The 14691-nt window shown below is 42.1% G+C and overlaps 1 protein-coding gene across 2 annotated transcripts in view; it reads left to right on the top strand.

The window, feature by feature from the left end:
- RPIA (ribose 5-phosphate isomerase A) overlaps positions 1-14314 on the top strand; it is a 30368-nt gene extending 16054 nt beyond the window's left edge. For both annotated transcript variants that reach the window (XM_053260487.1, XM_053260486.1), the window contains 4 exons: positions 5415-5483; positions 7576-7717; positions 10070-10169; positions 12737-14314. In XM_053260487.1, coding sequence (XP_053116462.1) covers positions 5415-5483; positions 7576-7717; positions 10070-10169; positions 12737-12834 — 409 coding nt within the window. In that variant the 3' untranslated portion in view covers positions 12835-14314. The remainder of the gene's footprint in view (positions 1-5414; positions 5484-7575; positions 7718-10069; positions 10170-12736) is intronic.
- Positions 14315-14691: the final 377 nt, after the last annotated feature.

Here is a 14691-nt window from a genome sequence, read left to right as displayed (position 1 = left end):
AACAAACAGAGAAAGAGTTTTTCTCCACTCTGCAGACCTTTGAACACAGAAGGATAATGCCCTTCAAACATCTTAATAATGCAACCAGCATTCTTCATCAGACTAAGGATTCTGAAAAAATACAGGTAAAGTAATTGGCAGGGAACGGTGAAAGGTAGAAACAACTTTAGGAAGAAATTCAACATCTGGTTGGCGCACGACATTATCTTTACGAAATTGAAGGTATGGTAAATCAACCCTCAGAGCCTGCAATTCACTTACCCTCCTTGTGGAGGTAATCACTACTGAGAAGGCAACCTTCCGCATCAAAAGGCGGGGATCGATTGAAGCCAAAGGCTCAAAGGGCAGGCGTAACAAACCAGCCGGAATCACAGACAAATCCCAAGATGGTGACATTACAGGGTCATCTGGCAAAACATGTGACAGCCCCTTCAGGAAACTCTTCACCACTGGGTCATTTAACCATGAAATCCCAGTTGTGGGTGAATGTGCCACAATGGCCACCAAGTGTACTCTGAGAGAGGAGAACTTCAAACCAGACTCTTTCAAATACAAAAGATAAGTGCAAACATTTTGAACAGATAGGTTAAGAACATCAAAACCACTTTGATTGGCAAAGGTCAGAAAACGAGTCCATTTATGTCCCTACAACTTTCTCATCGAAGGCTTCCTAGCAGCAAGTAAAATGTCTGAGTTTCAACGGGAAGATGGTAAGATCTTCCAGGCAACCAGATGTAGATACCGGATTTCTAGATGGAGCACCTGACCCATCTCTTGCGATAGAAGGTAAGGTAGCAGGGGAAGGCGCACATAGGTCACTGCCAGCCTCATCAGAGTGGCAAACCAGGGTCTCCTGGGCCACCAAGGGGCTATCGGGATCGCCCTGGAGCAGTCTTCGCTCAATTTGCGAAAGACCTTCTGTACGAGCGGGAAGAGAGGAAAAAGGTAAAGGAAGGGGCCCGTCCTGCACAGGACGAACACATCGCCCAGAGAGCACTTCCCTTCCCCTCCCCTTGAACAATAGAGGGCACACTTAGCATTGTCCTGTGATACAAAGACATCCAGAATCGGAACACCTCACTTTGCGAACAAGTCCTGAAGCACGCCCTGATTCACTTGTGGGAAACTGTCTTCAGTTTGCTCAGTGTGTCTGCCTGAAGATTCCGGTCTCCCTGGATGTAGACCTCATGTGGCATCACTGCATGTGCCATACACCACATCCACAGGTTGATCGAAAGGAACAGGAGGCTCCTCGAGGTCATGCCTCCCTGTTGATTTATATATGCTTTGGCTGTCATATTGTCTTTCTGAATTGTCACCGAGCAACCCACAACTACGGGTAATAACCTTTGAGGGCGTAGAAGACGGCCAGCAGTTCCAAATAATTGATGTGTCGACCCATCTCTCTCGCAGTCCAATGGCTGCTAAGGCAATAATCATATGAGTGCTCCAACCTAGCTCTGACACGTCGGTTGTAATCACCCACTGAGGAGGGGACACATGTAGTGGTTAGAGTGCTGGACTAGGACCGGGGAGACCCGAGTTCAAATCCCCATTCAGCCATGAAACTAGCTGGGTGACTCTGGGCCAGTCACTTCTCTCTCAGCCTAACCTACTTCACAGGGCTGTTGTGAAAAAGAAACTCAAGTATGTAGTATACCACTCTGGGCTCCTTGGAGGAAGAGTGGGATATATATGTAAAATAATAATAATAATGAAAGGGAGCGCCGAGGCCTAGATCAGGGATTCTCAAAGTTGGGTCCCCAGATGTTATTGGACTTCAACTCCCATAATCTCCAACCAAAGGCCACTGGGGCAGGGGATTATGGGAGTTGGTCCAATAACATCTGGAGACCCAATGTTGAGAACCCCTGGCCTAGATGATGGACCTCAACCCACCAAGCAGCAGCCTCGCACACTATTTGAGGAGGTGTGCGCTCCAAATGAGCGGGATCCAAAAAAGGATTGAACATGTCCAGGAACCACCTCTGAATGACACACATCCAGAGATGTGCATGTGGAAGCACATACGTGGTGGCAGCCATATGGCCTAACAGGCGCTGCACAGAGCGCAGGGTCTGTGGCCCTCTAGTCATGAAAGTCGAAGTCAATTACACAGGCATCCTTATACAGGCCTCTGGGAGAAAAACATTCTCCAAGCAGGTGTCAAAGATCAGCCCTATAAACTGTATCCTGTGGTCCGGTTCCAACTGGGACTTCTCGAAGTTGACCTGAAAGCCCAGGCTCTCCAAAGTGTCTATGACTGCCTTGAGATAATCCAAAGCAGCCCGCTTTGAACCTGCTAGAAAGAGCCAGTCATCCAGTATGGCAGTATTTGTATCCCCTTTTCTTGCAGGAATGCCACTGTGGGGGCCAGACACTTTGTAAAAACCCTCGGGGCCGTAGTCAGGCCAAACGGTAGGGCCTTGAACTGATAGGTGATTCCCGCTATTTTGAAATGCAGAAAACAGCGATGCTGTGGGCGTATGGAAATATGATAGTATGCATCTCTCAGGTCCAAGGAGACGATCCACATGTCCTGCTCCAACAGGGCCAAAATAGTCGGCACTGACAGCATTTGGAACCTTTTGTAAGCGAGGTACCTGTTCAGGCCACTGAGGTCTAAGTGGAGTAGTCACGACCACTGACAACGGTGGGGTCTGGCAAAACTTGAGGGCATAACCTATGCGTACGACAATGAGGGCCCACTGATCCACAGTCACCTTGTCCCAGTTCACAGCAAAGTGAGCAAGGTGGGTCCGAAAGGCCCAATAGTCATTACTTTTTTTAAAAAAAAGTACTTGGTCGTTGTTTCTGAAGGCAGGCTTATTGGCCTGGAAACCAGACTTGTATTGAGGCTGGAACTTGCTAACTCGAAAGGAACGCTCTGACTAAGATAGTTGCTCTGGAGGAACTTTAGCATGCTGGTAAGGAGACCATATGGACTGCGGTTTAGAGGAAGAGGAAGACATAGATTTTGCCGTACTCCTCAGCTTCTGCACTTTCTGCAAAGTCTCATCAGTCTGAAGATGATTCCACGACGTCTACTGAAGCACAGACAACAAAGACTGAGGGGTTGTGTAGTGGCACAGCCGCATATAGCGGCTGGGGTGGGGTTCCCACCTAAATCAGGAGAATAGAGCTTGTTAGGTTCCGACGAGACGCATAGCCCTTTGGTGTAAAATGGGTTTTCAACGTTGGGTCCCCAGATGTTATTGGACTTCAAGTCCCATAATCCCCAACCAAAGGCCGCTGGGGATTATGGGATTTGAAGTCCAATAACATCTGAGGACCCAACGTTGAGAATCCCTGGTGTAAAAGACAGAGACCACATTGAAGAATAATTGCCCCTATCCAAGCCCACAGCGCAGCATCTCTCCAGTGGTAGTTGCTGGTGTCTTCCTTGTGTTTTCTTTTTGGATTGTGAGCCCTTTTGGGACAGGGATCCATCCTATTAATTCAGTCATGTAAACTGCTTTGAGAACCTCTGTTGAAAAGCAGTACTGTACAGTATACTTGTAGCAATAGTTGTCCCTTTCCTATGGACATCAACATTAGAGCTAGTTGAAAAAGAATTGGTCTTTCAATATCTCTGTCTGCTGTTCTAATATTTACGGAATACAGCTTTATGCTTCTCCTGTTCTAAAATAACATGTGTAGAATAACCAGAATCTGACTTGTCTATTCCTTTCGCTAGCAGATGGAAACAGTTTGTAGAATATTAATGCTTTTTTGCTTTAAACTGAAAAAAAAACTAGTCAGGTTTTTTTCATAAGATTATTAAATACTTTTTAAAATAATGGCTTGTCCTCTCCATAAATGATTTCTTTTTTTTAAATCAATAACTTTTTATTCGATTTTTCTACAACATAACACACACGGGGGAGGAGGAAGACTTCCATTTCATCATTAGAACAAGTATCAGTTACAATACCCAGGTCTTGCCTGTAACTTAGTCGTTCTCCCCCCGCCCCGTTAAATCATACAAAGGTCAGTTCTAGGGCATTTTAAAAACATTTTTGTTACCACTCAAAAGCCTGATACAAGTCCATTTTATAATACGTTTTCAGGTAAATAAGAAGAGGGTCCCACTCCCTTTTAAATGCTTCAAATTTATTTCTTAATAATGCCATTAGCTTTGCTATTTCTCCCAGCTCTAGCACTTTAAATATCCAATCTTCTTTACTCGGACAATCGATATCTTTCCATTTGTATGCAAATATCAATCTTGCTGCTGCTGTTAAATACATAAGAATCCAGTTTTTCCTAGGCAGTGAGCTATTATCGATGCTTAGTAATATTGTTTCTGGGCTCTTAGGGAAAGTCATTTTAAATACTTTCTTAAGCTCATTGTATATCAAATCCCAATAAGCTTTGGACTTATTACAAGTCCACCATAAATGTATATAGGAACCCTCCTCTTTTTTTACACTTCCAACATTTGTTCAACATGACGATTTCTGATGTTCCGTTTTAGAACAGAATGGTAGGAATTTGCCTCAGTTTATGAAGATTTGTGAAAAGTACCACATTGACACATCCAGAGATACTGATGGCAGTCTTGTGCCTAGGCAATTAGTAATGAATAAGGTGGCCAATAATTCAGGCATGCCCAGGTTCCCAGCACCCTAAGTCAGTGCAGGTTTTCAGCTAAAGTTCCTGGTAAGCTATAGAATAGCAGACTCCTTTGCAAGTGTCTGTGCTTAGCCCCACTAGGACCATGAGTGGCTGCAATGGTTTTTTGTTTTTTAAATAAACATCCTGTATTGCTCCTTCCCTGTGACTTGAGAAGGACTACAGGAAAACTCCACTATTTGTGGGAGTTCATTCTTGGCTATTGCTGAGGATACTGGAACTGCGAATACTGAGCTATTGGGGCAATGGGAGTCCGGGGGTTAGGTTCCAAAGGGCAGGGAATTTGGCTAAAAACAATGAAAAATGTATAATAAAGTGCCTTACAGTGCTCTGCAGCCCCTCCCCCCCACATTCCAGCAATGATCCCAAGAGGGGGAAAATGTCATTTTTTTGAAAATCCCATTCCCTCCCCCCTTTTTAATTGAGAGCCATAAAATAGCTTCTGATTTCTGGCAAACTCAAAACCTGTGGATACACGGATTCCCCCCGCGCCCCCCCCCCTTTAAAAAATCGCATATACTGTACCAAGGTTGGGTGCTTATTACCCGACTGCGGATATGTGAAACTGCAAGTGCTGGACCTGCAATTAAAGAGTTCTCCTGTATGGATTGAGATGTATGAAATATGCACTTGTGATGGGAACAAATAAAATCACAACACTGCCTAGAGATGTATGGATCAGGCAGTAAATAAATATGATAGAAAAATAAACCAGTTTGGAGTTGTCTGGCATCTAGTCGGTATAATTGGGCTAATGTGCTGTTCTCTTCTTCCTCCAGGGGCTGCCTGCTGCAGGAGAAGATAGTTGCTGGCTATGCAAAGTGCTTCATAGTTATTGCTGATTACAGGTACAATATGTTGAGAATGGCTTCTCACTTTCTCCGGAAGGTGGAAAAAGAATATGTATACAGTCCTCCTTTATTGGATTCCCCCCTTCTTATTATGCTCTTTGATGTAAATAATAAAGCCAGGTAGTTTCCATTTTTTTTAGTGCAGAATCCTTTGTGGCTCAAACCTGTTGCCTTTACCTGCTCACTGTTGCCTGCCTCTTCCACAGCTTGACAAATGCACAATGCTCTTTCCAAGAAAACAGATTAGAATATGGCTTTAGAGCAAACACACTACATTTTACAGGCTGTAATAGGGAATAGGAATCATTCCTTCAGATGCTTGTGAATTCCATATATACAACTAGTAATAAAAGGGCTTGTAGTTTGCAAGCATTCCTCAAAGATTCCTACTACAAAATTTTTCATTGTTTTTGGCTTTTAAGCTATTTTTGTAGACATCAAACATAAATTGAAATGCAGTGAACTGAAAAATCTAGCTTGTCGCTTCATAATTCTGTGGACAGACTTTCTGTCTTTAAAAGTACCCAGGAAAACTGCCAAAATTGGTTGGAAGGTATCATTCCCCATGCTGTTCCAATGGCAGCATTTCCCCTCATTTTCCAAGAAATTAATATTTTCTACTTTTCTAGTAGTCTGTCCAAGGTCTGAAACCTGAGAAAATGGCATGTTTCTATCTTTTGTGGTTTGGTCTGAGAGTTTCATATTGGTCAGTGAGGTCCAGGCAGTTTATATTATAGATACTGTATTATTATAGAACCAAGTCCTGATCTACAGCCATTACTATTAAGCTTTAGCAGAGGTTGAGACAAAGCAGAGAGGTGCCTGTCAAGGGCCAGGTGTCTTCTAAATCCTTTCCTCGGCAAAAAAGAACAAAACCCACCTGTGACTTTTTTATAAATATAAGTAAATAAAATACTTGCTCTGAGCCTGTCATAAGGAATGGGATTTTTTTCGGGGGTGGGGGGTGGGTGGTAATCTTGGGGGAAATTGAAATATTTAAAATATTTCTTTTTTATATTTGAACTTGACACAAAATGAACTATGTAAAGCTTAGTACATTAAGAGTTTTTCTTTTAAGGCATTTATACTTTTAAAGTATACTAAACAATAATCAGAAATATTTGTAGTGCTCGGGATTGACCTGTAAAATGCAGTTTATATACTTCCTTGGTGTCAAGGTGAAATGGGATGGGACCAGGAAGAAGCAGATTTGAAGCTACCAATTTAAATGTTCAGGTTTCTCCGGAGGCATTTCTACCCACATCTTGCAGCATCTGCCCCCTTTGACTTGCTCTTTCCTCTCTGCACACAAGTATGCAGGATAGTAGGTTGGCTTGTTTCCTTGTAGAAGGATGAAATATCATATTGTAATTTTTTGAGGTGAGAGAGCATTTCCAAAATGAATGGGGTCAAATCAGGAGGACAGTATAGCCATCACTTTCCAGATCAAAGAGGAGGGAAGGCTAGAGGAAAGCGGGCAACTATTTTCAAGGATAGAAGGGCCTAGATCTGTGTCGTCTTCTAGGAAAGATGACAGTGTGTCTCGTGAGGGGCAAAGGCCCAAATGCATCTTGCATGTGAAAGTTATATATACGTCTATATTGTACAGGATTGTAATTATCTAGTATTTTTTTTTTGTCTTTCCCAAAACATCTTCATTTTACATAGACAACATTTTGAAACAGCGGTGAAGTGATAATGTGTTAAAACTGTCTTATAAAACATTTTATACACAATTCTTTGAGAGAAAATACCCGTTCCAGTTTTTCCAGTGTTTCTGGTTTTTAGTCTCTGGTCTTGGGCAGTGGGAGAGGAAAAAAGCTTGTCCCGCAACCCACCCACCCCGGCCTTCACATTACTAGCAAGTTCCGTCTGAGGAAGGGGACTGAATTGACTGATTTATAAATATCAACACTTATGTCTCTGTTCTCCAAGTCTTGGCTCTCTAGCTGCTTCTGCTCAGGGCAGGCGTGAGACATTTTTCACAGTGGAGGGTGGGGATTCCTGGTTTCAGTGCAATCGTCTGTTTTTAAAAAGTGTGTCTTTACAATAATGTCAATGTAAATTATTTTAAACCATGTTCCTGTAGGAAAAAGTCTAAAAGTTTTGGCGAACAGTGGAAGAAAGGGATCCCTATTGAGGTCGTCCCCATGGCCTATGTGCCAGTCACCAGAGCCCTAGTCAAGAGGTTTGGGGGTGCTGTAGAGCTGAGGATGGCTGTCAATAAAGCTGTAAGTATAAAGTGGAGCAAGTCTGTACTTGCTGAAATCTGTACTTCTGTGTCCTGTCCAGAGGATTGTCAAAAACCTGGAAGATGTCAAGTGAGAATGATTATGGTCTTGTAAGTTTTGCTAATAGTATCATTAAAACTAGCAGTTCTGAGATGCTAGCAGTGGCTTCATTTAGGAAGTGCCAAGTAAGATAATGTCGTGCTTGTAGCTGTCTGACTCAGTGATGGGTAGACAGCTGGCTACCAAGACATGCTGTGTGCCATCCAGACTAGTAACTCACTTAGCCATTCCTGTTGTTTAGTATGTGCTGTATGCTCAGAGCTGACTAAAATTTTAAAATGGTCACACTGATTCCCTGTTCATTTCTAAGCACAACTCAATGTGCTGGTTTAACTTTTAAAACTTTAATACTAAACTGCTTGGGACTTAAAGACCTGCTTCCTTCTGCATAAACCTGCCCAATTATTAAGATCATCCTTGGAGGTCCTTCTCCAGGTTTCTCCACCTTTTGGAGATGGTGTGGATAGTGATTGTGCTGCTCGATCTTTGAATTACTTTCCCCAGGGAGATTGAGCTTGTGCTGATTCTTAAGCCTTTTTGGCACTAGATGAAGACCTCCTTATTTGCCTAGCTTTAAAGATCTTTAAGCCGTGTTAATGATGAGCTATTCTTGCTGCCTTATTTATTAGTGTATCATTTTAAATTTTTTATTCTTTAGTGTGTTTAACTTAAGCCATTCTGGGAGTTCTTAGAAGCTGCATAGGAGGATATTAAATGTTCTAACTAAATAAGGGCTGATTGTCCACAGCAACTTAAGAGCTGCTTCTCCATGCTGTGATCCCACACTGCTTCAGATATCATTGTAGATGATATCTGAGATGCTATCCTCCACCTAATAAATCCTTCATACCACATATTACCAACCCAGCATGGAACCAGAGGATACCCAAGACCCAATGTTGCCCAAGGCAGAACTTCTAAATTGCTTTAGGTTTTCTAAATCTGTCTCCTCTGCATGGTGATGATGATAAACATGTTATAAACTAAAAATAACAATTTGCTGCCCTTTTAATGGTATTCCAAAATCTGCTACTTGAAGTGGGCCATCTCACCCTAATGATAGGATCAACTCTGCGTAGGATACCACTGTGGAGAAGTGTTGTTGCTACTTCAGGAAGTGGGGTGCTTATGCCATAAATATCATTTTAGGAAAACTACATTGCATCTCCTGCCACGCAACACTCTTCCTTGCCTATTTCAGCCTGGAGTTCATCCTCAGCTAGTCTGGTGGAACTGGTATTGGTATCCCCCATCTGTGTTTATTTCAGGCTAAAATTGTTCATGTTTCCTCCATCTAAGCAATTCAAGTGCTGCACTGAAGAAAGCTGAATTATGTGGTCTGTGTCTATTATGCACGTTTGGATTGTTTCTAATTCTGTGGTGATTCCTACATTCACTGGAAAATCTTACTCTGCCATCAGCAGGAATTTTCCACACCATTTCAGCTTTTTCATTTTTAGCACAAGAGCTAAAGACTAGATTTAAAAACAACAAAAGAAACTTCATTCTGTGCCTAGTACCATATATTGCAGTCCTATAGAATTCTAGCATAGATACAGCTCTGACTGTATTATAATTTTCAGCAAAGCTGCTATGTTTTTGACAGTTGCATATAAACATTTATTTGTTGAGCCTGCCACCTATCGAGAGGTGGTAAACACCTTCAAAAAGGTCTTTAAAACATCCTGACAAAATGTTCAAGTTGGGCCAGAAATTTAATAGGCATACTTTTCAGATTTTTAAATAAAGACACGAAGAAATGTTTCTCTGCCATCGTAGAACTAAAAATGAGGTTTCTCCACCACAGGCATGTAAAAAGTTAGGAGCTATGAACCTATCTTGACCATATCACTGCATGTCTTGGGGAACAATTATAGTCTGAATTAAGAATCGAAACAACTCTTATCTTTCTACAAAGTCTAACATATGCTTACATGTTATATTAAGGGGTCATTGGTAGGGTTAACAGGAGCTTACATAAGACAATGTGTATTTTGGAAAACGAGCACACCTAATTGCTATTTTCCTGCATAAATGACTCAGTATCTTTCATAAAATGGCTCCAGGCATTCCTGGGTTGAATTAACATGGCAGTACTTCGTTTATACACATTTGTCTTCTTAGTTATGTATTAAATTAGGAAGGCATATCAAGTATGAATGCGATATGGCTTTCTTCTTTCAATTTAAATTTCTGCAATTCAGTAATTTGATTAATGCCTTTTAAAGAATGCGATTTGAGGACAAAAGGGATTGTTCTGCTATTCGTTCTGTTTTTGTTTTGCTTTGTTAGGGCCCAGTGGTGACGGACAATGGAAATTTTTTATTGGACTGGAAATTTGACAATGTCCATAAATGGAACGAAGTGAACATGGCAATCAAGATGATACCAGGTATTGTTTCATGCCCCATTTTAATTCAGCTATTCTAATCTTGCACAACACCCATGTGCTACTCTCTGAATTACTAATTACATTCTAACAGAGGCATACACATTTGCGGAGACATTTCCTCCCCTTCTGACTTATTAATAACTTATAAAATTTTGTAAGCTGGAATTACAGAGTCGTGTCCTGTTGCTTTCTTTATAAATGAAGAAATATCTTTAATGCCTGAATAACACTGGGGCAAATTAAAGCTTTTTGAGAGCTTTTTGCACCTTGACTTGAATGTGCAAAATGAACATTGGACATACAAATTCTTGGAACAAAGGAAGCTGCCTTAGCAAGTCAGACCATTGTTCCATCTAGCAGTTGCCACCTTTTCCTCACCTTCATCTTCTGAGGCCTTTGTAGGCACTGACAAGGGATGTGCTCGAAGTGTTTCGGCACCTCTATTTCCTGCTGAAATGCTGTGAGCTGCCCCAACCAAATTGTTTGGCTGGGGACGGGCATAGCTAGGGGAGAGGGGGCACATGTTTACCCCTCTCCCCAGTGGCCCCTCAGAAGATATATAGGTCTGTGTGGAGTTGGGTGGGTTCTTTTAAACCATCCACTCAATTATAGCTACACCCCCAGCTGGGGACGAATGAGCACTCTGAAGGAAGGAAAGCAGATCTTATCTGCCCCTCTCTTGCACTTTCACTACCCCCTGCCCCCCCAGAGCAGTGCTGTTTGTATTAAGCAGCTGGGCTCTGTTTGCCCGGCTGCATTTGCTTAGAAACAGGAAGTTCCCTGTTTCCAGCAGGAAATGTCTGAGCATGTGTGGATGCCATCTTAAGTGGTCAGTTCTGACCACTCAAGATGGTGTCTGTACATGGTCAGTGAAGGTGCAATGGAGGGGCAGGTAAGACCTGCCTTTCTCCCTTTAAAGTGTCAGCTCTCCGCTGCCCTGGATGTGCACGAAACACTTCATGCGCATCCCCCGTATTGACCACACCAAGACCTGCTCAGCTTCAGCAAGGTGGCTGTATCATGTGCCCTTAGACCATGCTCTGGAAGGAATTCCTTTCCTCAATGAGATGGGAGAAAATGGAGATGCCATATTTGTAATTACTAGAAGATCCATATGGTTTCCATATGCTCTTCAAAGCAGGACTTGCCAGAGCTATGCACACACCTGAAAACTTACTTTATGCACATTTATTTTATTACATTTCTATACTACCCAAAACTTGCGTCTCTGGGTGGTTTACAATTAAAATAATTTAAAACATCAAATCGCTTAACAATTAGAATTATTTAAAACATTAAATTTTAAGACATTTAAAACTCAGTATTGATTTTTTTTTTAAGAACCATAGATCTAATTAAAAGCAAGGGTGAATAAATGTGTCTTCAGTGCCTTTTTAAAAGTTGCCAGAGATGGGGAGGCTCTTATCTCAACAGGGAGCGCATTCCAAAGCCCAAGGGCAGCAACGGAGAAGGCCTGTTTCTGAGTAGCCGCCAGACGAGTTGATGGCACCCACAGACGAACAAGACCAATTAAACAAGCAATTAAATCTGGAGACTTGATTAGTGAAAGTTGGGCATGGACATTAGCTCCATACAACATGAATTAGATACGTACTGACAAGTACATCAGCCCATTAATGTTGTGTGTATAAGTTGTGCAATGACAAATCAAGCAAATGTTACAAGAGTAAGCCCATTGGAAATAATGGGCTTACTCTTAACACTTGCCATTTCTGCCTTTGCACAGTTGTGCAACTTGCGTACACACAGTGTTTCTGAACTGATATGCCCATGTGGGGTACATCAGCCACTGTCTTTAAAATATCTTATTTTCCTGGTATGAATGGGATCTGTCTGCTAATAGAGTAAAGTTTAATGCATGATCGGAATAGAAATCTAGAAGCTGTTTAAATAATAATCTCTTATGGCAATTTAAATGATCTGTAGCTAGTATTTTGCCTCCCATTGTGGAGCCATCAATTTTAGTGGCTAGGGAAAAGCTGCCAGGTCTTGGGAGAGTGGTGAGTTTGTTTTTTGATACCTTAGAAGAACCAAGTCCAGTCTTGGATGTGGTGATGACTGTATCTTTTGAGCTCTGCCCAGAACAGAGGTAGATGTTAACTCTCAGCTCCTGAAATGCTCCTGCTGCTCCTCCTCTTCAGCAGCAAGAGCACTGTGGTATCACTAGATCATCACAAATGGGCTCCAGTGAGGAACTGCAATGGGGATAGGGCAGGGTGGAAAGTGAGACAATGGCTACCCCTCTTTGTTCCCTTCCTGCACCACAATCTCTCTCACAGGCTGGATCCTGGCAGTGAGAAACATTTCCTGACTTATATAATGCTCTAGAGCAGTGATTCCCAACCAGGGTTCCTCCAGACTGCAGTTCCCAGGTACAATTTTACTGTGGCTGGGGGTGATGGGAGTTGTAGTTCAGCAACATCTGGAAGAACCCTGGCTGGGGACCACTGCTCTAGTGTTCTCTGTTGTTACAACAGCCTTCATAGAAGGGACCAATGTTTGTTATGCAGAGTATTTTCAATGGTAACTTGGCTTTTCTGTTCCAGGAGTGGTGGAAACGGGCCTCTTTATCAACATGGCAGAGCGAGTTTACTTTGGCATGGAAGATGGCTCTATCAGTGTACTTGACAAGCCAGTCCACTAAATAATATTCAGTTGCCAATATCTCCTCTGCCTTCAGCCTACATTGCACACAGTTCATCATTATGGGGCCAACTTGACATTTTGCCTTAAAGAACGTCTGTCCGGATCTCAGTGAATGAAAGAGGGTCCAGCAGATTTCATTAATATTGAAAGTGAATGTCTTAAATCAACTTTTTACCTTCATGAATGTTCTAATCACTTTTAAAAGGTAATTTTTGAGCACAGTGTTTAAACTTTCACTTTGTTTTTATACAAACATTTACCAAAAACCATACTTTCTATAGAGCTTGAACCATCTGACTGCTCAGAGTGTGCCTGGGTGAAAGACAATAACTGCAACTTGTGGTCTTATGTATTAAATGCATTTTGTGTGGGTTTATGAAAGGGTATCTAGTTTGAATTCACAAATGCCTTACAGAACCTTTTAGGTTCTATAATTTATGCCTTTTTATGATTTTTATAATTCCTTGTCTAGTCTCAGTATAGTACAACTGTTTGTTCAGTTGGTCACCATACTGTGAATATATTTTTATGTTCTACTTAGGGCTGATTAATACACTTTCTGCAGTTCCATATTACTCCAGTCTGAAAGGGATGACATAGTTGCATCTTAGAGCAGGATCACCAGCCCCAGCTGACACTGGCATGAGGACTGGCAACATAGTTCCTCCCATCTTGGAGATACTAAATAGCTTCTCCCACATAACTTTCAAACAATACCAATCAATCATCTTTATTACAGTCAAAAACTAGCAAACAATACCAAAACTATTTGGGAGAAGCCATTCTTTAGTGTCTCCCAGACTAGGGATGTGCATGGAACTGGTTTGCATGGTTCAGTCTGAACTGGTTCAGTTGAACCAACAGGCTTGTCCAGTCTATCCAACCAAACCAATTCAAGTGCTTGTAAAGGGGAATCTAATGATTTCCTGTTGCTTCCAAAGGGTAGGGGAGCAGCAAGAGGCACTTTCAAAACAGAAAGAGAAGGTGCTTAGCAGCAGGCTTGCATGCCCCACCCCCCTGGTGGTAGCATGCAAGTGGTCTAGCATGAACCAGATCCCTTTCACTGGGGCCAGTCCGGTCTGCAACTGAACCAGTCTGGTTAGCTGTGGGTTGCTTTGATCACGGACCAGTTTGGCACACCCCTCTCCCAGACAACTGTGGATAATGCATGAATTGGTCCTTAATTTAAATGTGCCAACTTTGTGTTGACCCCTCTCAAATAGGTAAAGGATAAATATATTAAATGTCTAGAGCCATGCTCTAGGTTAGTGGCAGGATTTTAAAGCCCACTTCACATGATTTGCAGAATATTATAGCGAAGTACAGAGTCTTCCTGGTGGGCATGGACTATGTCAATGTAGCAAGAGAAAGGCACTCTTCAAATGCATTCTTTTTCTATATGCTTTCTTTGTACTATACATCAAACCATGACTCATCACTTTGTTGTAGGCACTGAAATAAAGAAATGAAAAGCTAAAGCTGTGTGCCTGCATGTGGAATGTCTGTTTAGTTGACTTTCTAAAACCTGACTTGCTGAATCAAGTTAATGGTCTCCGATATAGTATTCTGTTCAGACTACAGCCATCCGTATTCTTCTGGATGCTGGCAAGAAGACAGACATTACCTCCCTGTCCCTAGCATCTGTTATAAGTACATTGCTTTTAAAGATGGAGGCTGCATTTAGTTATGGCTAAATAGCCCTTCAGACATCTCAATTTTTGTGATCTTTAAGCCAGGGCCTGACACATCCCCAGTTCCAGGGAACTATGGCACTAGGATATTCAGCAGTAGAGGTCAGGCAGCCCTATTTCTGTTCTAAGCATGTTACTTGTAACAAGGATAAAGAAGCCCATTT

This window comes from Hemicordylus capensis, chromosome 6 (genome assembly GCF_027244095.1).
Source record: "Hemicordylus capensis ecotype Gifberg chromosome 6, rHemCap1.1.pri, whole genome shotgun sequence".
NCBI classification, from domain to species: Eukaryota; Metazoa; Chordata; class Lepidosauria; order Squamata; family Cordylidae; genus Hemicordylus; species Hemicordylus capensis.
Note: the sequence above shows the minus strand (reverse complement) of the source record. Positions and strands in the feature narration are given on the sequence as shown.